The sequence below is a fragment of the Diabrotica undecimpunctata genome, chromosome 5 (assembly GCF_040954645.1).
Source record: "Diabrotica undecimpunctata isolate CICGRU chromosome 5, icDiaUnde3, whole genome shotgun sequence".
In the NCBI taxonomy this organism is placed as follows: domain Eukaryota; kingdom Metazoa; phylum Arthropoda; class Insecta; order Coleoptera; family Chrysomelidae; genus Diabrotica; species Diabrotica undecimpunctata.
Window position 1 is genome coordinate 1405539 of NC_092807.1, and position 21831 is coordinate 1427369.

General features: G+C 32.4%; 1 protein-coding gene across 4 annotated transcripts; it reads left to right on the forward strand.

Annotated features, from left to right (window-relative positions):
• Positions 1–20678, forward strand: LOC140440495 (equilibrative nucleoside transporter 3-like). Of its 4 annotated transcripts, none has more exons than XM_072530884.1 (9): positions 1–205; positions 5614–5792; positions 9009–9255; positions 11596–11646; positions 11729–11965; positions 15530–15739; positions 15963–16048; positions 16104–16306; positions 20516–20678. In XM_072530884.1, exons 1-9 carry the CDS (start codon positions 178–180, stop codon positions 20622–20624), a joined length of 1350 nt encoding a protein of 449 aa, XP_072386985.1. In that variant the 5' UTR covers positions 1–177; the 3' UTR covers positions 20625–20678. The 4 variants fall into 4 exon arrangements, with proteins under 4 accessions (XP_072386985.1, XP_072386987.1, XP_072386984.1 ...); XM_072530883.1 differs by lacking the exon at positions 1–205 and adding an exon at positions 706–882; XM_072530886.1 differs by lacking the exon at positions 5614–5792.
• The last annotated feature ends 1153 nt before the right edge of the window (positions 20679–21831 follow it).

A 21831-nucleotide genomic window follows, 5' to 3' on the forward strand; every position in this document is an offset into this window, starting at 1 on the left:
CCATAATAGTGAACGTGATCATCTGTGCTTAAGGCAAGTGCGATCACATCTGCAATCATGTGTGGGTTTAGATAAATCCACTTGATCTAAAAAAATCCGAATCGCTTATTTATACATAAGTATCTCATTTGAAAATGATTTACATTGTTTAGTTAATCCCAATAGTATTTATTTGTGATGATGGACGAACAAAGTGTCAAAAGAGGTAAGCAGAAAAGAATTCTAACGTTCCTGTTTCATTCTGTTCTTGTATTTCATTTAGACATAGTAATTAAGTATAATCACGAAGCACCATTTTATGTTACCTTGATTAACTAACTATTTCTCCATCTTTCGGAGGGTTTTTATAATGGTTGAGTCTATTGGCCTTTTCGAAAAACTCTCAAGATTTTCTCCTTTGTCAAATCTGAAGGTAATTATTCATTTTCCCGGTAATTTTTAATTAGTCCACATATAGATTTTTGCAGAAGCTTTCCTCAGTTTTTTATTATTTCTAATGCTATTTCTGTTATTTTAAAACTTTCATCATCATCTTCTGTTGACAACATTTTGCAAAAACTTCTCCATGTTCCTTTTTCTACTGTTTCTCCATCTTCGTTTTTAATTCTAATAATAATTGGCTACTTGCTTAAAGTCCTGACCTGTAGCAATGTAATAGTCACACGCAATTACTATTTTTGCGGAACAAAGACAAAGTGAGTGCTAACATTTCCTGCCAAGGTTATCAAAAGCAGATGGCACAATTTACTGCCAGTTTATCTTTTCCAATAATTTAAAATAGTGCATGTTGGTGTAAAAAATAAAATGATTACATGCTTACCAAGTGAAGTGTCTAAATAGCCTTGTAAAATATGGATGGTGGATATTTAGATGATGAAACAGGTAAAGTATGGTTGGACGTTTGCGAATGTGCCGTCAGGTCTGATTTATACACATTGTGCCAGCTACTGTTCGCTAGCACAAAAAGTTTTCTGCAAGTGCATTTGAAAACAGAAATCTGTCTTTAACGTATGATATCGTTTGAAGAATCCTGCAGACGAAAAGTCGCCATGTTTTATCCAAACTATTATCATTTTTTAAAGTTCGTGAAAAGGCATTACAATTGAGTAAATTAATTTCTTTAATTTTTTTTTATTTTATTATATTTTTTATCACACATTTAATCGAACAATATAAGTAGTATAATTTTGTTTGTCTTCTGGTTGTCTTTCGGTATACTTCTGATTGTTCTGATTATTTTTGTTAGCCAAAAACAGTGTAGAAGAGATATATGATAAATAATAATAATAATAGAAAATCTATATTTTGCTTCATGCAAATCTTAGCTTATCATAGACAACATTCACCTATATAGACATAACGAGGGCTGAAAACCATAGGGTTCCAAGCGACATTTACAAAAATTTTCAGGAGACGAATTTTAAAGTTTGCTGTCAAATAAAACGGTTTCGACAATATTGTACTTTGTCAGATATGTTATATATTATTGTTTAAGGATTTGGTAATACAGTAATTCTTAAAACAATGCTGTCGTTGTGATATAAAATGCAAATTTCATGGTTTTTTCAAAATGTTACACTTGTACTTGGAACCTTAGGGCACTGTAACAGCTGTACTTGGAACTTTGTGTCCCTGAATAAATTTGAAGTTTAAAAAATGTCATATTATGACATATTATGTCATCATTGTAGACTTTATTGCCTTTAACAATAATAGCCTATACCATGACGTTGAAAGGATCAAAGGAAGAAGAAAATTAACGAAGAGTAGAAAATTAACTTTTATTTTTAAAAACTGTTTCGTTTCAGAAATCAAACATTTCATGTAATTCTGATCTTCCAGTGACATCCATTTATACGTAAACTCAATATGCTCAAGCTTTTTCGCAGTCAGAGATTTGGGTTTTGTGTTATCGGCTGAAGCTACTACAAAGTTAGCAGTGGAATTATTTATGGGAACCACTCTCTGTTTCTTCCTAATACTGCTGGTAACTTTACTAACATTGACTGTAGAAAATTCGGCGCTGTGATCATTCAGCTTATACTGAAAAGTAAACATGTCTCCTTGCACAAAACGTAGTTGACATACTTTAGTGTAAGGTATTTTATTATATTGGTATAATGATGCTGTTTTTTTGAAGTTTTTAAAGTGTATTGGTTTCATATTAATCACACAGAATGGTTTTCGTTTGTTGACTTTTAACAATAGTCTAATAAACGCTAGTGGAGACCAAATATTCGCAACCTTCATAGCTTTTTCTATGCGAGAATGGATATTATCGACAACCTGTATGCACGAATGACCAGGTATGGAGTATTTCATAGTTGCCATTTGGATAGTAGGATGTCTGTTCAGGAAGTCAGTGATTGCTACTAAAATCAGGGAGTTCCTGTTCTGAGGAACACAACTATTTGTTGTGTATTTCTGGATGTTTAAAACTATTTTCTCTAAAATTTGTATTAGGGCACTAGACAAATCATTGCCTGATCTCCCACATAATATTTCTGGCCTTACTGCACAGTAAACTTCTGAATTAACAGAACTGAGCTGTCAGATTGTATACGTTTAATTTCTGTTTGTAAAACAGCACATATACTTCAGATTTAGGTAGATTTATGACATTTTCCAGATCAAAACATGTAATGGCACAGTTTGAATTCTCTGTTTTTTTGTTATTTTCACGTTCTTGGCGCATTACTAATTTCTTTCTAATATGGGAATTATATGCCTTTTGCTCTTCTGCCTGCACCCTCTTCTCTTTTTTGGTCAATTTATAGTCTTCGCAGACGTCACACCTATCCGTTTTCGGTTGCAAGAACTCTAGATTATACTCAAAATTAAAAATGTGTCTATACAACGACAGCTTTTGTGGAGGTATATTGTTTGCATTGCACATTTCAATGTACAATTCATACATTTTTTGTACGTTAAGTGTTGGGTCTAGATATCTTTTTTTTGAATCTTTCTTGTAATAATGCGCTTCTACATATGGAAAATTGAAAATTATTTTCTTTGCTTGAAATGCGATCTTTGGTCCCTTTCCCTCTTTTATCAGAGTGTGGTGTGCCCGAATCACTCTTCTGTAAATGCACAGTATATATGGGCTTTTTCTGGAAGATATTCAGAACCGGAGCTACAATAATCCTCCCAAGATTCATTTTCGGACACAGAGGACATTGTAAACAAGAAAATGATAATTTTAACTGATAAAACTCACATGTAACTTTCACCAATACTCTCACTATAGTACATGGAACCATATGGTTCTAACTTTAAACCATTTCGTGCGCTTGGAACTAGATTTCACTGTTGATTGTGACGCTATCTGTCAACGAATCGCAGAACTTTCAATACCATTCTATGCAGAATTTAAAAAACAATAGATTTCTGTTAAAAAACGAGTTTTGTACAAACTGTCGCTTGGAACCCTATGGTTCTCAGCCCTCGATAATATGTTTTTGCTACAATAGAACAGAATGAAAAAGTGTAGCAGAAAAAGTCCAAGGCATGTTACTGATTCCTGCAGATATACTTATTTATTTCTATTATACAAATTCTACAATTATATTCTACAAATATCTAATGTGATAGAAAAGGAGAAATGAATCGTGAAAATTTCAGTATCATGGATTATCCCAGATATGAGAATAAGATAACTTAATATGACAAAGTAGCTTATATACGAAAGAGTTGCCAATATTGTACCACTTAACATGTGTCGAACTTTAATTTAAATAATATAGGTCATATGTAACTTAAAAATGTATTAGGATAAATAATAAACATTTACACACACATGATAATTTTTGTAACATAATATCATTGATTTTACTGTAAAAAAATATGTTTTCCTAGTAGGTTGCAAGTGGTACAATTTAGAAAACCAGTTGCCTTTATTGTACCATGGATGGGTTTCCTTAATTTTACCCGTAGAGGTACCTATATACAGTCCATCTAATTTATAAACTGTTGCACGTCATTATCTACATCAGAGATCGAAGTTGACATAGTTGCCAAAGTATGAAAAAATCCTTAATCCATTTTAGATCAAATAGGTCACATAATTATTATTATACTCTTTACAACGACTATTTAAATTCTTACGTGACATTTTTGAAATAAAACACACTAATTTTGTTCTAAAAAGAACAGATTTTATTAAATAGGTAAAAATATAAAACAAGAGGTATTCACTTTAAAATTTTAAATAATAAAGTACAAAAAGTGTCAACACCGCAACTGTCAAATAAGTGTTACCAATTTATGCCAAAATTTCACCTTCGTTCGATTACAGTTACAGTGTGTTCCGAACAAATGTTCTTCATAAAAACGCTTTATAATGCATTTACACAAATTAAATAAAACATATTGTTGTCTATTTCTTTAAGTTAACATTAATAGAAATCTTTAAATATTAGTTCTACGCGTATATAATGAAATATGTCTAGTAGCTGTAATGCCAGTGTACTCGGCAAAGTGATTCTAAAAAAGAACACACCTACCGCCTAAACATTTCGTGTTGGTATCATGTGACGTCACGGGCTATGACGCCGATGACGTGCAACGGTTTGTAAATTAGATGGACTGTAGAGGGATCAATGTATAGTAAAATACATTTTAGTGTGAATACCATTAATCATGTTTTGTTTAATACAATTTATTTTCCATTATCAGAAATTATTCAGTTTAAACGTACATAATATTTTTATTTACATTCAAAGCAAGAAAAAAATTTGGGTTAAAGGTTGGACTCGTTCACAAAGTTCGTGGCTCCATGAAAAGCATTTGGTGCATTGGATACTGTCCTCAATTATTTTTCCTCGCAAATTGAACAGAACCACTCATCAACATACAACTCTATAACAACGTCAGATCAGTGGCGCACCCAGGGGGGTTTTAACCCCCCCCCCTATTCCGACACTGTTACTCACACCTTTTAAGGACTCAAAATGGAGGTAACATCATAAAAAAAAATTCGGTGACCAACCTCCCCCCCCTCCCCCCAGAGGCAAATTCTAGGTGCGCTACTGCGTCAGATTGATTTGAACTGTAGGATTTTCACATTTCGTTTTTGTTAATAAGTTTTTTTCGACAGCTTCTTTGTTCCTTTTAAAACTAGTTTAATCTTCTAGTTTTATTTGTGGAGAGCACTTACAAGTTTTTTGGACGATTTCTCAAAAAGTACAATATTGGCGCCAGTATAGTTTGCGCTACTTTCCTCTAGGTACTTACATACAGATTGTGAATAGAAGAAGAAATCCTGAAGCAAGATTTAAATAAATATAGAAACACATACTTATTAGTTTTTTTAGGATTCGAAAAAAATGACATTTAAAAAGCATTGGCCGGAAATTTGGCGCCTACGCTCTAGATAGTAGAAATAGATACACACTTGAATATTAGAGCCGGATAGAATTTAGGGAAAGGTTTTTGAATGAATATTTAAGTATATATCTATTATTTATTTTCCTCTTTCAATTTTTTCATTCTCTTTCTCATCAACTCGTTCAGCCAATTTATTTTCTCTCCTTTTTTTTACTTATATCTAACAAACAAAAATGCTCTGCAAGTTCTACCATTTCTTTTAGGTTTTAATGTAATCATTTGTTGTAGTTTCACTTTATCCTGACGAAAGATCTGATCCAGACACCGAAAATACTCAAAATGAATCCCAACGGAAACTCAGTGATCTTGTAGCACCTCCTGACAAGTACTTCATAGCTCATTTGTTATTCTTTTTCACTGGTTTAGCTGGAATGTTACCTATTTCCTTTTTCATTGTAGCAAATGACGTAAGTATGATGTTTTGGTAAATGATTTCCTCAATAATGAGATCAAAAGTATCCTAGTCTACCTTATCCATAATATAATATAATATTAGTATAAAATAGAAAAGAACGCACACTGTTGAGTCACTAAACACTTATTATGTTTTTTTTTAACCCGTAAGCGGTGAGGTGCAATTTCAGTTACATTGAGCGTGATTTGGAGTCCCACGAACTCCTCCTTGAAAAATAAAAAAAAAATGTTAAGGTATTTGAAAAAATTTCACTGAAATAAGTTACAACTAGATGAACTTTATTCGCTCATAGGTATATAAGTATTAGGTATATAAAAAAAGTTATGAAAATACCTTTTCCGTCGACCGTCCATTTATGATCAATTTTAACACCCTCAAAATCATTGATTAATGACCCTTATTAATGAATGATTTTCTATTAATGAACGATTTTATTATAGGCAACACAACATACATTGCTTGCATAAATTAATTAAACGCTCTGTGATTGGCAGTGACCTGTGGTGTAGGCAACCAAACATATACCTATTTATATTCCCACTAAAAAATTAATTTAAAATGAAGTAGCCGCTGTTAGTACTATCTGTCATTATATGTCATTATTTACTTTATTGTTTAAAATTCTGTGTATTTGAAAAATCAAAGGATGGATATTGACGAAGAGTTTAATTTAACTCCACCAGAATTTAACTTCTTCTATCACAGAATTTACAGAGGTCCAAGAAGACTTAAATATCAATTTGTCAAAATGCTATACAGCAGATAATCATTTATCAATATCTTCCTTAATTTCAGTATTTGTACCATTTCGAATATTAATGTTTACTATAATAAAACTATCACTAAGGAAACTTTGAATAAAGTCAATGAAAGCTGAAAAAATCGTTGTTTAATGTTAAGTAAATAAATATTTAAACTAAGATATCTTTATTTCTGAAAAGTACGGTCGACGGAAAAGTTTTGTAACGAACTCGTGAATTAAAATGGCGATTAACAATCTCGAACATTAACGCGCTCGCTTCGCTCACGCGTTAGAATATCTCAATTGTTAATTACCCTTATTAATACACTTGTTGGTTAAATAACTATTACTTTACAACAGTACTGAAATTTCTTCTTATTATAACAAGCCTCCACAAGTTCATCAATTAAAAAAAAATTGTTTTTGCGAAGTTTAGAATATGTATAAAGTTTAAGGGAATACTAATTAAAAATTTTTATACAAAAAATAAACAAATTTATTCAGTAAAAAAATTCTGACAACAGGTGAACTACACTAATTTTAAACAACATTTATTTTCGATACGATTATTTTGAAGCACATTTTGTGCATATTTTTTTGCTACATGAACATGATAAACATATAGGCTTTTTACGATCATACCATAAGTAAACTGTCTTTCCATAACGTTTAGATGGGCATAAATAACAATATTTTTGAATTTCTAATTTTTCTTCATGTGGATATTTTACGGGTTCTTTGAATAAGTATTCTTATCGAGTTTTTTTATATCTAATTCTAGGATTTTCCAATCGTTTCCTCATAAAAGGTTCTGTCAGGCTTTTCGCTAGTGTCATGGTTTTCGCATGGATTTGATTCGGGATGTATTTTTATTATTTAGAAACAATTAGATATGACAAATACATTTACATAACTCATGTCCAATATTTAATAAAAACTAGCCATTGGCTAACGTCGAGTTATCCTTGATGAGTTGTAAAGATAGTGCAAGCACTCCTGACCACGGCGCAGTAGACGAAATTTGGTTTAGTCCCCACTTCCATGTGAAACGCATTGTACTATACATTGAATATTTCCACTTACAATAGAACCTTTCTGCCTTTACGTGAATTTGACTCCGCCTTCGCGCAGCTCCATGGTCAGGAGTGTTTGAACTATCTCTAAATGGTGCATTTCTTATCTAGTGTATCAACGCCTCCTTTTGTTGAATTATGGAATGGTATTGTGTTAGGTTTATACTCTCAACATCCGTAGCACTTACAGCCTTGTTTCACTTAGGAAGATATGAAACTGGCGTTTCATGTTTTGAAAGTCCATAAAATGCAGAACCAACTTGTTTTTGTTTGTTTGCCTTAAATTATGGAGGTATTTCCCTTTTTGGTTTTCTCATGAGTCCGACATAGGTAAGGCCTCTAATGTTCCTATTACTGTCAAATACATGTTTTGATAGACGAATTACCGGTTGTGTGAGTTTGGTTAATTTTTTTTTCTGAATTTGAAAGACCAATTCCATCCGAACCTTTTCCGGTATATATAGGTATAGCCATTATAGGCAAATTGAGTCTTAGCATCAATTATCAACATCAGTTTTATGCCATATTTTCGTGGCTTATTTGGTATGTATATGCGGAACTTGCACAGGCCCCTAAACCCGATTAACATCTCATCATTTATGCATTTTTCCCATGGTAAATACATCTTGACAAATTTCAAAAAATATTTCAAAAATGTCAATAATGTGAGCAGTTGGTGTTTCTTTGAGTTTTTATAGTGCACTATAGTATTTATAATAGCTTCAGAGATGAGAAGGTTCCATATATATTCTGGAGTGGCTTTATCTCCGAGAGTATGAGCAGGGCCATTTAATCCTGGTAGGGTTATGACTATATTATGTTGTGGAGTTCGCACATTCTTTACAGGTTCATTTATCGCCAACTTTTGTCGATCTTTCCCATAACAGTACTTTTTTCAAATTTCATCCTCATTCTCTTGGTCTAATTCTTTATCAATATTTTCATTATTTGAAAAAGATTGTTCATTATCACCACTTTCATAATAAATAATACTTTTCATAGAAATTAATCACCGATCACGTATCTGAATCTTTTTACCTCAAGCTAATCTTAAAATTGAACAAAGTATAGTATTGCAGAGTAGTTAAGTGTACCACCAAACCATATATGAAAGTAATTTTTATGTAATTTATAGTTATTTTCTATCATTTTCGAACCATGGAACTCCGCTAAAGGTGTCTGTAAGACTTTCCAAATGTAACAGATACATAACGAAATCATCTGATAGAGAAAAGAATTAGCAATAAAATGTGTGCCATTATACATAGACATATAGATTTTTGTATGTGACAAATAGAAAGTTTGGATTATCAACTGATTATCATTCAAATGTTATTTGTAACTCATCTTATTTTATTTAAGAATTGTTTCGAATGAATTAATTTCTTTTCAGTACTGGATGTACAAGCTGAGAGACATAAACTCCAACGAAGTAGACTTAAAAAACAAGACAGACCTCCAAAGAATGTTCGTTTCAGTGAGTTCAATAAGCCAGGGGTTTCCCCAGTTAATAGCATCGATTTTATCGGCAAAATTTGCATACAGGATAGGTATTAGGACAAGGTATCTCATCACCTTGGGATCCATCAGTGCACTCTTCGGAATTTTTACAACGTTGGTTAAAGTCAATACAGATTCGTGTAAGTATTCAATCTGTATATCAAAAATTACTATACACTATACACACATTAAAATAATTTAGAGGACATTTATATTAATAGCTTTAAATCAATGTTAGCTGAAAATACAAAAATATTTTATGTTTTTAATCTTTTTTGTTGTTTTGTCGATTATTGTACCAACTTGAAAGGTAATGCTGATAAGAATGGCTATAAAAAATTTAACAAAACTTCAATATATGCATTTTTTATATATGCATTGATAAAAAGTAATATTTCTTTATTGGTACTTGATTTTTGATGTCTACGAGGATTTTTATTTAGTTTTGCAACTGCCAATAAGGGAGGGACATCATTTAAATCGCGAAACGCAGTGGCGTGTTATCGGGATGCTGGCAGAAGTCAAAGATACGTTGCTGAGGTCCTCCACACGAACAAAAGTGTCATTAACCGTTTGTGGTTAAGGTGTCAAGAGCTGATGTTGCTGAACGTCATACAGGATTTAATAAAATAGTAAAATAATCCGAAAATACTAAAAAACGATTAGATAAAACCGAACTATATTAACTGAGTCAAAAACCGATTCTCAGCTATTATTAGACAGTCAAAAAAAGGGAAGCAGATATTATCAGGAGGGACTGCAAAAGCTTCTGGGTTTTGTTTGTAGGTTTCTTGTATTGCTTGCTTTGAGTTAATAGATAGACCCAGGTCGACAGAAGAACTACGTTTTCTTTTTTGTAGGGGGGCTAGAGAAACCAGCAACTATTTGTTTGGAAGGAAACATAGTTTGTTCTGTTGCGGAGTATTCCCCAGATTGAAGGTTCTTATCGCTTATAGATGATACAAATGAGCGTGGCCTCTTCTATGAAAGTTGAGAAGTCAAACGTAGTTTTTCTGATTTTTCATATATCGTATTATTTTCGCAATTTTCTGTGGAGGAAGAAAGAAAAAGTAGGTAAATTTATTTGGGAGGGATACGATTCAGACTGAGAGGGAAATTGGGTATTCTGTTGCTGTGGCGATTCGGTAGGGGGAGTTAGGTCATGGGAAAGAGTAGGATTTTGAGATGATAAGTTGTCAGATGAAGTATTAGGACAATTAGAAGCAACCTGTTGTGACTATTTGCACAAGAAACATTCTATCTTGTCCGTAGACAATAAAATTCTATTATTATTCCTTTCAAAAGGAATTAGCAAGAAGGTGTGAAGCTCAAAATTATCAGAGGGAAGAAAAATATATACTTGACGGCGGAAGCTGAGGATGTGGCAGTATGTATCACCTGGAATGCCTGCTTTAAGAAAGAACAGGGGAGAGACTGTTTGAAAACCAAGACTCTTTACTGCATTTTTGGCTAATTCATGGGGAATGTATGGAGAGATGTTCGAAATTAATATTCTTTTTATTGGGGAGACAAGTTTTCGAATACTCAGAATGAGGGGTCCGATTTAAACAGTTGGGTGGGATTTCAGAAGTTGATCAACTAAATTTGAGTTCGATGGATATATGCAGATCCTATTGTTAGAGATTCTGGATGCAAAGGAAATATTTTTTGGTCTGATGATATCACTAATAGCTTTAACGTAGTCTGGAAGTTTAAGGTTTTCTTCTGCGTGGAGAACTATTGCTGTTCTTTTTTTGGAATATATGTTTTTGGTGTATATTTTGCAGCGGTTACGTATGAGAGAGATGTAGTTGCTAGAATATTGTTTGTAGCACTTTGAATGGCCATGGTTAAGATAGAAACTGTAGGAGTGTAGGACAGAACAATTAACTATCTTAGTCAATGAATATGTTATCTTAAGCTCAGCATGATTTTCAGCTTTTATATATAAACAAAATCGCAAACTAATAGCACAGTCAATAAGAATTAGGGCATGGAATGACAACGAAACGAAAGAGAATGGTCCCAAGGACCATGTTCAGCAAATAATGTTATTGTATAGAACATAAAAGAACTTCCCACATAAAATAATCCGAAAATAATAAAAAATTATTAAATAAAACCGAACTATATTAACTGAGTCAGAACCGATTCTCAGCTATTATTAAACAATCAAACAAGAGACAACTTTTATTTTTAATTAAAGTAAATCTTGTATTGATCATAAAATTATTCAGCTTTAACGCTTTTCATCCTCCGTCGTTGAATGACCTCTTAGCTGAACCATACAAAACCTGAACAGTTATACACTCCCAAGAATGTTCTCAACGCTCACATGAAGGTATCTCCCAATATAAGTCCCTTTTCTTCGTTATATGCAAGTTATTCAACGAAAGTCAATTAAAACAATTTTATCCTTCAGTCTTTTTTATTACCGAATGCATTTGCACAGTTTATTAAGTATAATAATGTATTTTTAGGGCAAAAACTATTTTTTGGAACATCAATCACCGTCATTGCCATCATCACTAGTAAGTAACTACAAAAAATGTTTTAAAATAAAAATATTTTTCAAAAAACTGAATGTTTTAATTATTTTCTTTATCATTTCAGTCTTTCATCCGCTATACAGCGTTACCAACATGGCTTTTATGTCGAGATTTCCAACGAAGTATATAAAAGTCAGCATGTATGGCAGTTCCATATCTGCGATGTTTAGCGCAGTTCTTCAAATTATATGCCTGAGCCTGACTCCCAGTCCGACGAATGTGGCACTGATATATTTCATTTGTGGGACAATCATAATGCTCTTTACGTTTTTCCTTTGCTACATTATGAAATATTCACCAGGTAAGTCTCAAATCTAGGGTTATTTTCCTCATTTATTCCCATTTTCTCCAGATCCTCTCTGACTACACTCTATTTTCTCCGGTCTAGTCTTGTCCAAAACACATTGTTTATGAGTCAGCTATCGCTGACCAGACCGCTAAGGCTAACCAGAAACGGAGAAATGGTTCTCCTAAAAGAGAGTTTTGCTATGCACTGGTGATCCATACATAGAAAACGATACTCTCACCAAATTAATTGGAAACAGACTAGCAAAGATCAAAATAAATTATGTTATAAACCAGATGAAAGCCTACACTACAAATAAAGAGCTTATTTATAATTGTGATTTTTATTACCATCAAAATCGTCATCATAATAAAGCAGATTATTGTGATAAAATTTTATCACTATATTCGTTACTTCCTTAAGAAATTATTGGTCAAACAATTGGTCCTTTTTATTATCACCTCGAGAATTCAAAATTTTTGTTTCAAGCTTTTCGCCAATTGTTAAACCAAATTTTGGATACTGAATCAGTTAGTGGTTGACGAATAGTTTTAAGGTTAAATATAGTATTATTTCCCACAAAATATTACTTTATTTGAGACCATGTTAGTTCCTTGTGATTCAGTTGCAAGAATTAAGTGGTAATTAACCGGATAAATTTCTATAATAGATGTATCCAAGTGTTGTTACGCCTCTGGTGGTAAAATCATTTTTACCTTCAGAAGATGTTTTTACTCATCGAAAATTTGTACCCAGGAAATCCCGGGTAGCACACATTGAAAAGGTGGTTTTACCTAACTAATAGAAATTTAGAAGACGAATTTGAATGTAGTTCGTAAGAATTAAGAATCCACTCAGAGTGGACGCTGCGTTTATTAGTTAGTATCAACTTAGAAATCAACCAGTTTCTTGGACGTCTCCTACTATTTAAATTTATTAACCTAAAAAAATATGCTTAATTCACGTCCTAGTTCTTCATCATCATCATCATCAATCTGTATGCGTCCACTGCTGGACATAGGTCTCCTTCAGCTCTTTCCATCTATATCTGTCTTGTGCGGCTTGCATCCAGGTCGTCAGTCCATCTAGTCGGTGGGCGTCCTCTTCTCCGTATTACTTCTTATCTTGGTCTCTACTCGACAATACGTTTTGTCTATCGGTTGTCTGATAATCTGGTGATGTCTCCTGGCCAATACCATTTTAGCGACGCGATTTTTTCTATGGTGTCTGTTGTTTTTGTTCTACGACGAATTTCTTCGTTTGGGATTCCGTCTCTGAGAGAGACACCCAACGCTATGGCGCTCCATAGCCCTCTGAGTCACGCGAATATTATTCACTACCCTTTTTGTGAGTGTTAATGTTTCGGCTCCATAAGTTAGTACAGGTAACACATATTGATCAAAGATTTTCCTTTTGAGGCATATGGGTAGATCCGATTTAAATACATAATTTAATTTACCTAACGCTGCTCAGGCTAATCCTATGTGACGTGGGAGCTCACATGTCTGGTTATCTCTGACCAACCGAATTTCATGTCCTAAGTGCCTATACGATGTAGTCTGTAGCCCATACGATTTAGTACCAGATTAGTTATTATTTGCGTCTTGTTCATATTAATCCTCAGACCAACCTCCAAGGAAGCATGATATAATTTATCAAACATTATTATTGCATCATCCATACGATTGGCTATAAGGAGCCAATCGTATCGTAAGGAGCCAAGCTTCGTGAATAGCTTTAGAGAAACTGTGTCTCCTTGCCGTACTCGTCGCTGTATACAGGATTTGTTTCTTCTAACAATTTCTGATGGCTTATGGTATCGAATGAATGCTTTCTCGTAGTCGACAAATATTAGTGCCAATGGTTTCTTTATCACTAGTAAGTGGTCGTTAGTGTTGTATCCCGATGTAAATTCAGCTTATTCTCTAGGCTGATAGAAGTCTAATTTAGCGTCCAGTGTTTTCGTGATAATTTGTATGAATTGTTTATATATGTGTGAAAGCAAACTGATAGGACGGTAGTTTTTTAAATCTGTTGTCTCCTTGCTTGTGCAATAAAATAATATCATTGTTCCATCGAGAAGGAGTTTTTCCTTGGTAGACGTATTCGGTAAAAAGCTTGGCCAAAGCCTGGATAATTTTATTTCCACCTAGTTTGATCGCTTCGATCACTAGTCCGTCATCGCCAGGGGATTTGTTATTTTTCATTTCTAAAAGTGCCATTTTGATTTCGTGTGGAGTTACATCTGGCATCAATTCTGATCCCTGGTTTGTAATTTTGGGCAGGGGCTAATCTTGCCTTTCGTGGGTGCTGTCATACTTTTCGCGATAAAAGGATTGGAAAACCTCAATGATTTTGGTTCTATCAGTAGGAACGTTTCCATCTTTGTTTTTATTTTTTACATATTTTTGTTGCCTATGTTGTTCGTATTTCTCCTGAAAACTTTTAAACTTTTGTTTTCTTGAAATATTTTAGTTATTTCTCTTGTATTGTTTTCTCTTACGTCTTTTCGGATTGACTGGTGGATATCTTTATTAAATTTCTTCATTGTTGTGTAGTTGGAGCCCTATTTTTCCATCAGCTGTTTGCTTTTACCTATTAGCTCTTTGGTATTTTGGCTTCGTTTTTCTTTATGGATCAGAACGGTCGGGTAGCACTCCTTTTCCGTTTCTTTTAGAGCCTTCGTTATGCCATGATTGCATTTCTTAATTAGTGACCTTATAATTATAACAGTGAGTCTTTTGTGAGTCGGACAGTAAATCGGAGGTTTAAAAATAAGAATTCTACAAAAAAAATTTGAACATATCTTAATTTAGTTGTAGTAACCAAGTTAATCATTAAATTATATATTTGTTAATGCTTGTATTCTTTTATTCTCACTTTAGTGGGTGGTCCTTCGAATTGTAATTAATTACATCCCTTATTACGCTCTAAATGGTAGTAAGATCGACATCCTAATTTATTGTACATGTTCCTACATGTTTGATGGTCTTCGAACCAATTTTGAACCAATCTTCTATCAGCAACAATGTTGGATATAACTTACTTAACTGTAAAAGGTTTTTTTAGTATTCCTTCTATTATCTTTATTTCTTTGCTTATTAACCAATTTCTTTTTCTTTTTTTCTTTTTCCAGTTAGTGTTAGTTAATGGTTACATTGAGTTGAACAAACCTAAATCTATTTGGTATAACATGCACTTAGGGGTCCTTGGTGCATATTCCTTTTGGCACAGACTTTGGTAATTCTTAAATTAATTACTATTTAAATGGGAATAAGCCACAAATAAAGGTTAAAATACGTTTATTGACGTTTCAATTTCCATTTCGGAAATCGTTCTCAAAATACAAACATTAGTCATGAAAAGATAGAAAACACTAATGTTTGTATTTTGAGAACAATTTCCGAAGTGGAAATTGAAACGTCAATAAACGTATTTTAACCTTTAATTGTGGCTTATTCCCATTTAAATAGTAATTAATTTAAAATGCCACAAGAAAATGGCTTCAGAACAATATTGGTAATTCTTGTAATAATGTAATTATTATTAACCATGTTATAATCTTTGTTTTATTTTTAGTGATCAATTTTTATTGGAAAGACGAACCAACAGACAAAACAAATACGTCAAGTCATACTTTGAAAGAGTTCTATGAAGCTGCCTACAGAATTTGGCCCATGTTACTCGCTCTTGTCATAACAACAGCTACTCAGGGAATAGGGCATGCCAATATTACAAATCTAGTGGTATCTGAGGGGTATACCAAGGATACAACGAATGTGTGGTACAGTAAGTATTGTATTTGAAGTAAGTATTTGAAGTAAGTAAGTAAGTATTTGAAGAAAGGTAAAAAATTGTCGATTTAGTAGTTTTCTATCTATATATTAAGATATTTAAACAGCTAACACCATTACCACGCTTATCGCCATCTATTAATTGTGAACATTCTCGTCTTCCAATTGCCTCTCGTCTTCATTGGCAGATACAATTATAATTTGTGTGTTTATTTTAGGCAAATATTTTGTCCCTACAGTGACATACCTAGGCTCAGATGTGTTTAATCTGGCAGGAAGATTTTTCGGAAGAGCGATAGAAAATGTAAGTGTTTCTACCAAAAATATAAATTTAGTGTAAAATATTTACTTGTTTTTAGAAAAGATCTGCTCTTTGGGTAGTGCTAGCCGCAGCTCTAAGAAGTTTTCTCATGGGTCCCTTGTTCTTATTCTGTAATGCACAACCACGATATCATCATATTCCAGTGTGGTTTCCTCATGACTATCAGTACATGATCATACTGTATACTTATGTATTTGTGGCGTCAGTTTTGGCAGTAACGCAAGTTTTGAGTTTACCAAAGTAAGTACATTTGTTCTATATTAGGTATGAATGTACGGCTAGTACATTCCATTTTTAGGAGTAGTAAATTTTGTATGATGGTTTTAAGTATCTAGGATCGGTATCAAAGAGTAATGAGAAAGTAATTGGAAATGTACGAACCAGAGTTGGAGCGTGATGGATGAAATAGAAAGCAACAAACGGTGTGACCTGTAATATAAATGTTCCAATGAAACTGATTAGATCAAGTATGATGTACAGTATTAATTTTGGACAGTTAAAAAGAAAAAAGAACAACGCAGAAATGAGAATACTTAGATGGATATTAAGAACGAGAAAAAGAATAAAATTGTTATGTGTAAGACAAATATATTAGGAATAGTTTCTCAAATAAAGGTTTGTCAAATTGGAAAGAATGTAGTATGTTCAGAAATAATTGTCCAAGGATGGAGTTTGAGGTTTTTGCTTCATAAAATATGCGTAGTTATATTTATATTGAACATAAAACTTCATAATGGTGTCGTAGGAATACGGATAGTGAAGTTTTTTTAAAGATTCATGGTACTTAATAAAGAACTTAATATTTGTAATTCTGTGAGTATGGATTTTGATGTATACAGAGACACAGGAAGTGGTTATATAAAATATTGTTTAGATTTATTACTGGGGACCATCTAAAGCATGTCATTACAAGTTGTCTTCTTAAATAAATTGGTAGCTCCGAGGATTCAACATAAATACTTTCCAAATGTACCAAGACAAACGAAGACATTTATTTTGGATTTTATCTAAAGATGTTAGTAAGCATATACTGAATGCCATAAAAAGTATACTGCCAAAGTAAAGCTTGTAGCGAATCTAGTAGTATACATATCTTATCTTTGACCAGGTTTGTGCGAACGAAGTGTCTTTGGTAAAAGAACAAGCGTACTAATTCCGAAAGGCTTTTTTTTTTCAAATGCGTCTAGATTTTGCTCTAAATATTTTTAAATTAATTAGGTTGGTACTTCGTCTGCACAGGGTTTACGGAAATTATTTAGACCTAGTTAGTTTAAAACCTAGTACATAAAAAGAAGGCCCTTACGCAACATTGTCATACTCTTATTTCCTTTGTCGGGTTTATTATAGTTACTGGCTTCTGAATCTCCTTTCCGGAATATTAAATAATTGTTGACTTGTGTAATAATATCTATATATATGTAAATAAGTGAATTTGAAGATTATCCAAGACGATAATGATAATACACAAATTCCAATCATTAAAATCAAAATAAATCCTAACATACATGTATAATAACGTAGATAACATTATTAGAATAAAGAGAATATTAAAAATGGTATCTATAAGTACAAATTAGCAAAATTATTTTGATAAGGCAACGGTAGACGCTATTGTTGACACACTTATGACGTTGTTGGGAGTGATCATTGATCAACAGTAGTTGTATCAGTTGTATAGAAAAAAAAACTTTGTGTTAGTATGTAGTAAAATTTTCCAGTACTTTAATTTGATATAGATACTTATGAAAAGGGGCATTTACAACTTGTACTTGTTACATAGTAGTACCTAGTACTATTCAGTAATTCTAATTTTAAAAACTATATTTTAAAAATTGGGTAAAAAAGAAGAGACTAGTCACTAATCACTTTAAAAAATACTTAGCAAATGTTAAAATAAAAATATGATAAAAAAATGATAATTTTATATTGATATTTTATTATAAACAGGTTTAAATTTTTACGGTCCTTCAAATCATTCATTTTGTATATGTTATTCTCAACGATTTTTGAGAAAGAGCTCCAGCCGGCTTTCTTTATTTTCCATTTGTGTTGGATATTTGTTCTGTTTGGTAATTTTTCTTTTATACTTGAATTCGTTAATATTATAGGAAAGTGGTCATCATTCAGCAAACTTATATATGTTCAAAGAGTTAAATATGCTTGATAGAATTCGTCCCCTCTTGTCCGTAATAATTTGTTTTTTAAGTTTTTAGCTTCTTAGTGTTTACGTGGGAATATTTCTATTAATATTGGAATATATTGTGTGAAGTCTTCAGCAATGCTAAGAACATCCCTTGATCTCCGTATATTTTCTAAGATAGGTCACAAAAAGTATGCTTGGAGAAAAAAGGATGTAAGGTTTATTCTTAACCGATCAATTTGTAATAAGGCATACCACAGGGAAGCATCTTGGGACCTTTTCTCTTTTTGGTCTACATAAGTACATAAACGACCTTCCAAATGTAGTAGTTAGTAGTTCCTCAAACTTAATACTGATCAGACAGTTTTTGTTTACTTTAGAACTAGCCAGTCACGAGAACAGTTCCCAGATACAGTCAATTTTCTGTCACAAAACACAGAACACTGCTTGATCAGTTAAATTTCTTGGTCTTCATATTGATCAGTACTTGAATTGGGGGGAACAAATACAAAATACAACAAAAAAGCTGAGTAGAGCCTGCTACTCATTAAAAGTGTTGAAGAGCTATCTAGGCCAGGGGATTTTACTATCAGTATATTATGCAAACTTTTATTTTGTTATGCGATAGTGAGTAATCTTCTGGGGTGCTGCAATCACTCAATATACTCACTTTCTCAACCATCTATATATTTAAATGTGTTATGATAATTTTTAAAAATTTTACTTTGTTCAATCACCTGCTCTCTAATCATAAATACGAGTATAATTCAAGAAGCCTTAATTTGAATTTCCCACCTCACAGATTGTCTCTAACAGAGAGAAGTCCTTTGTATGTGTGTGTTAAATTTTACAATAGTCTACCATCTGACATTCAACAGTAAACACACTATAGAGCTTTTAAAAGAAAGGTTTTTCAACACCTAGTTAACATTGAGCCTATAGTGTGGCGGAGTGCCTGGCCTATCCTTCTTCCTGATCAGCATGTTTCATTTGTGTCAATATATTTTAATCTGTGATGCCAATATATATTTTTTTAATCTTTGATTAATAATGAGACATTATTTGCTCAATTATGTTAAAAACTTTTTGCAAATAGAAATTTACTCTACTCTACTAAGAGCTATTTGAGGTGCTGGCTGTTGATTATGAAGGGAGGAGAGCAAAAGTCGATATAGTTTATAATGGGTTCAGTTCTACCTTAATTTGGTTTGGTTTTTTGTTTTCCTATGGACTTTTTTGAGAAGAGAGAAGGTACAAGTATTCGATGATGCTTTTGCTTCTGGAGTAGCTGGAGACATATCTTCAGCTGTTTGTTTTGTTGAGGAGAAGGCTGTTGAAATAAGTTTTCTCCGTGGTTGGGATATTTGAAAATTGAGCAGTGCGATCTGGATCTGATGCCACAGTGGGTGTGTTTAAAATAGTATTAGGTCTTTTGGACAATTTTCTACTAATAAGGAACTTTTGGATATAATATTATTTATTATCTGAGAATATAAATCATTAGACGATGTTTTGGTGGGTTGAAATATGACTGTCTAGTGCTAAAAAATTCGATATGATAGATTCTCATACGTTATTTCCAAGGATTCCACGTTTATGAACAATATATACTAATAATTGAGCATGGCCAATCCAAATTATTTTTAAGGTTTTTTTCAGAGGCACATTGGTGAATAAGCTAGTGATATCAAAACCTACTAGCTGGTTGTTGGGATTGTAATACATTTCAGATATATTTTGCAGAAAATGTAAATTATTTATAAACGTGTTCGTATTGTGTGGCAGAAGTTATATTGGCAGAAGTGTGATGTTCCACTGTAATGGGATGCTGTAATTCAAATCGTACAATTAATGATAGATGCTCAGATTGAACTGTTGTGTCACGTCTGTCATGTGAGCTTACATTAGTGCTATTCGGTTAAGTATTTCTTTGATATTTCCTAATATCAAATAGATAGTTCCTAAAATATTATTACACAGTTCTTGTGTGTATTGAGATCTATATGTTGGTATAGATAAATATATAAAGGGAACAAATATTTGCACATTTAACATTCTTAAAGTACATATTAGTATTTAACTTTTCCTTACTTTTCTTTCCTTATTTTTAATTAAAATTCTAAACGTTAGCGTTCTTTTTCTGTGGTTCTGGTAATTTTAAATAAATGTTGTAAATGTTTTTGTTTCGTTATTGTGATAACTAACTGAAGGATTTACTGTTAATTTCTAAACTTTATAATTATTTTCTATACAGAAAATGTCTTATAACTCAGATGTGTAGCTTTAAAGATATATTTTTTCAATTACAGATTGGCGGGTGACAAGAAAGAGTTAGCATTTATCACGACGCAAGTGGTTGGTACTACAACAGGAACATTAGCTGCGTTTTTAAATCCAGTTTTTGTTAATTTATTGTAAATATGTTGTATATGGTTTAATTTATTATTTAAATAAAAATGAAAAAATATTTTTGATATCTGCTGAATCAATGGCCTTCAAAATATTGGTTTCACATATGCTCGTTTTGTTATGGCTGTATATTTCAATATTTTCAACAGTTTTACAACACTTTGTTTTATTTTGTTTCTACATCAAAATACATAAGAAAAAATATAAAAAAATAAATATTACACAAAGCACCACCTAATGCCTTTTTAGGTAAGTTGAGTAAGATTTAACGGAAATGTGATAATTAATCACGGTAAAATGCTGATGAAACTGGGTAACTGCTTATAATGAATTATCCTCAACCAACATAGAAGCAGATCATGGATTACTATTAAGTATGCAAACCCCTAGCAAAAATAAAACCAGAATATAATATGGATGACTCTTTGGCAGGTTTTTATAGTTTATTTTTATGAACGAGGGAGTAATTAGCATAATTTTAACTGGTAGCTCCGACCACTCCATGGACGTGCTCAAGATTAATTGAAAAATTACTTTGAATAATTGTAAAAAATAAATGAATTATTTCAGTGTTATAAAGTGTTATGTGTATGTAAACAAAAGTGACCTCTTTTATCACACACTATATTAGAACTGACTGGCCTACATTAAAAAGGGTTTTAAAAAATTCACATTTTTTTTAATTTTTAAAAATTACAAAAGAGAAAAAGAGTTTTTAAAACCGTCTAAGGTATGTTAAATAGATGAATAAAAATATTAATATAAAACTTACAGCTACTTGTTACAAATCCAAATCAGATTCAGAAGATGAACTTTCAGAACCAAGATTTATAATAACTGGCTCGATCATTTTATCAGTAATATTGTCCAGCTTCCACATTTTTTCCTCTTCTTTAATAGTGTGATTTACTGCCTTTTCCCAGTTTTCACGTTTTACATTATTTACGGCCTCCAAAAACAACTGTTTAACATCATGAATTTTAAAAGTGGTATTTTTTCTTGAAACTTCACTCTTTATCTGTGCCCATACCAGTTCAATCGGGTTTAATTCACAATGATATGGTGGGGATCTAAGTACTGTCATTCCACGATTTTTGGCAATTTCATCAATTTCATAGTACGTAATATTTTTTGAACTCAGCCAATTCTGCAAGTCTTTTTTTAACCACTTGGTTGTGGGCAGTCCTTCTATAAGTCTGGGGTGATAACTTGCATT

What these genes read in the sequence shown, in the direction of transcription:
- LOC140440495 (XM_072530883.1), top strand. Translation starts at nt 852, where the DNA reads ATGGATGGTGGATATTTAGATGATGAAACAG. An exon ending in ATATTTAGATGATGAAACAG is followed by an intron (nt 883 to 5,613) that starts GTAAAGTATGGT and finishes CATTTGTTGTAG; the next exon opens with TTTCACTTTATCCTGACGAA. An exon ending in TAAAGTCAATACAGATTCGT is followed by an intron (nt 9,256 to 11,595) that starts GTAAGTATTCAA and finishes ATGTATTTTTAG; the next exon opens with GGCAAAAACTATTTTTTGGA.